Genomic DNA, 2,827 nt, shown 5'->3' with positions numbered 1-2,827 from the left:
TGTAGTTATCATGCCGGCATAAAATAAGAACCCCAAGCTCCTCTATCATTCGATTTACTAAATGCGTTACTCGCATACAACCTCGCAAACTGAAGACGTCGGCAATAGTATATTTATATAACATTCTCCCTTGGTTCAAGTATTCTTTAGTGGTTGCAAAATAAAATAATCTATAAACTATGTAGCTTGCTCTATATTTTATTGTTTCTATTGCCTTCCCAGACGCCATTGCTTCTCCTTTTACCACACCTGTGCACGATTTCCACCGCCTCTCTCTCTCCCCCTCTCTCCGGTTCACAACCCCTCCCTCCGGTTCAAAACTCCATTCCAAGCCCCATCTCACTCCTTCTCTCTCTCCTCCCCTCTCTTTCTCTCTGGGGGCAAAGGATATCAACAGAAAGGTTCTTATCTCTTCTTGCATGCCTACAGCGAAAGGGTAACTCCTTGTTCTTGTGAAGTTTGTTCTAAACTTCTTGGCTGCACCAGTGTAAAGATCTCCAACTATGAGCAGCCCTTAATGGCGTTGTCTTCTGTTGACTTGACCCATTACATATATAGAAGCAAAAAGGGTGTTCTTGAAGTATGTGAATCAAGGTTCTGATTTGAGGCGTCGTTCAGCGTGTATTTTTTGGTGGCAATTTTGGGTTGATAATAGGGGAAAAAAGAGCTCCTCTCGTCTTGATTCTTTCAACTTATTCAACTTTTCTACCGGCAGAGGGAAACATTATTGTGGAAGAGACTCGTAGAAAGAGCTCCTCAAAGTTCTAGCTTTTGGTGTTAGATATTTATTCTCTCTTTTCATCCAGTATAGGCGAGAAGAAGACGAGGAGGAGAAGAAGATAAGCTGGCAAGCAAGTGGTGGGAGAGAGTGGATGTGTCGGCGATGGCCGGAATGGATTCCGGCAGCGGCGGCTCCTCTCGCTACTTCCACAACCTCCTCCACCCACCAGAGCTACAGCAACCACTGCCACCACCCCATGACCAACCGGAAACCTCTAACCCCTCCCCGGAGAAAAAGCCGAAGGCCTCTCCCGACAAGGGTGCCGGCGGAGACCAGCCCACCACCTCCGCGGCGTCGGACGATGGTGGCCCGACACGCCGGCCGCGCGGCCGACCGCTGGGGTCGAAGAACAAGCCGAGGCCGCCGATAATAGTCACGCGCGACAGCCCCAACGCCCTCCGGTCGCACGTGCTCGAGGTTGCCGGCGGCGCCGACGTGGTAGAGAGCGTGACGGAGTACGCACGGAGGCGGGGAAGGGGGGTGTGCGTGCTGAGCGGCGGGGGTGCGGTGGCGAACGTGTCGCTCCGGCAGCCAGGGGCGGGGCCGCCGGGGAGCGTGGTGGCGACGCTGAGGGGGCGGTTCGAGATCCTCTCGCTGACGGGGACGGTCTTGCCCCCGCCGGCGCCGCCCGGTGCGGGGGGGCTGACGGTGTTCCTGGCCGGCGGGCAGGGGCAGGTCGTGGGGGGCAGCGTGGTGGGCCCGCTGGTGGCGACTGGGCCGGTGGTGCTGATGGCTGCCACGTTCGCCAATGCTGTGTACGAGCGGCTGCCGCTGGAGGGGGAGGGGGAGGCGGCAGCGGCGGCCGCGGTGCAGGCGCAGCAGACATCGGCATCCCAGTCATCTGGAGTCACTGGGAGTGGTGAGGGCGGCGGCGGCGGCGGCGTTCCATTTTACAATTTGGGTGCAAGTATGGCAAATTACCAGTTCCCGGGGGAACCTTATGGGTGGGGTGGAGGTGGGGTTAGGCCACCTTTTTGATCCTGAATTGATGCTTTATAATGGAAATAGGAGAAGGATGACAAGTCGAAGAAGAAGAAGCTGGGCATGCTTGGCAATAGGATTGCTTGTGATCACCTGCGGGTTATGGTGGTGAAGCTGGTAGTTTGTAAGGTGTTTGGTAGCGATGGATGCGATGATTCCACCTTCATGATGAAATGGTGGTATTGGGATTTCATAATTCAGAGCTATGCAGAGTAAAATAGACGCTTGTTTTGGAGTTATATAGAAGTTATATATATGAGGTCGTGATTTCTAGAGGAGTTTTTGGCTGGCGTCACAAAGAGTGAGGGAGGAAAAAGTCTCATTGCAAGGCTTGGAGAAGAAAGAAGGGGAGAAATGGGAGTGCCATGCTAAGGTTTTTCTCTCTCTCTTCTCTGTCTTCTTCTTTATTCCATCGTATAATGATTTCTGTAGATATGATGTCCAAAATGTGTTATAGTCCATGTTCCTAAATGCTTCTCTTTGTTGTATTGTTCTCAACATAGTATATAAAATGTTAATTGTCTCATCCGACTTCTCTTAGCCATAACTCATGAAGGCTCCTATGATGCAAGTGCTTGCTCTTCTGATTTGATCTATGTCAAACAGCAATGCAACTGTATTCAGTGCGTTCTATGCAAGCTTTTTGCATGGCCTTGTGTTATTTTTGCTCGGTTCTTTTGCTTTAGTTTCTTGTTAGCCTAGCCTCGAGGGAAGTACTAGTTTTGGCAGTGGGGTGCCACAGAAGCTTGCTGCTTTTCCCCTGCCCAAAGCATCACTTGAATCTTTCAATGAGGCATGGTGGGAAGAGGAGCAAGTAACTGCAACTCCAAGCTGTTCTGCCGACTTCCTTTTTCACTGGCTAGGAGGCTTTGAGAGAAAAAAGGATAAAGGAAAAAAAGCAGCAGTTGTTTGACACTCACTGAGCCTGGAAGAGAAACTCCTTGTAAGATATTAACAGTAGATTGAAAGATTCTCGGCATCTGCTTTTATCTTTTGCCAGGTACGTTTCTGGAAAGAAGGTTTCCATAGCAGTCTCCAGAGAGCAAAAAAAAAAGGAAGCAGCAC

At 50.7% G+C, this 2,827-nt stretch overlaps 1 protein-coding gene across 2 annotated transcripts; it reads left to right on the top strand.

The window, feature by feature from the left end:
• Positions 1–221: 221 nt before the first annotated feature.
• Positions 222–2,827, top strand: LOC103702421 (AT-hook motif nuclear-localized protein 27-like). Of its 2 annotated transcripts, none has more exons than XM_088707490.2 (2): positions 222–436; positions 812–2,827. In XM_088707490.2, the coding sequence occupies exon 2, from the start codon at positions 884–886 to the stop codon at positions 1,757–1,759; it is 876 nt and encodes a 291-aa protein (XP_088563616.1). In that variant the 5' UTR covers positions 222–436; positions 812–883; the 3' UTR covers positions 1,760–2,827. The 2 variants fall into 2 exon arrangements, 1 of the variants encoding a protein (XP_088563616.1); XR_015971441.2 differs by having other exon boundaries at positions 296–2,135; positions 2,763–2,827.

This window comes from Phoenix dactylifera, chromosome 11 (assembly GCF_051530095.1).
Source record: "Phoenix dactylifera cultivar Ajwa chromosome 11, Ajwa_hap1_PhDact_Kaust_v1.1, whole genome shotgun sequence".
NCBI classification, from domain to species: domain Eukaryota; kingdom Viridiplantae; phylum Streptophyta; class Magnoliopsida; order Arecales; family Arecaceae; genus Phoenix; species Phoenix dactylifera.
This window is presented reverse-complemented; position numbering and strand designations above follow the sequence as displayed.

Bases quoted from the DNA above. Each gene is read 5' to 3' on its own strand.
- LOC103702421 (XM_088707490.2), top strand. From the start codon at position 884: ATGGCCGGAATGGATTCCGGCAGCGGCGGCTCCTCTCGCTACTTCCAC.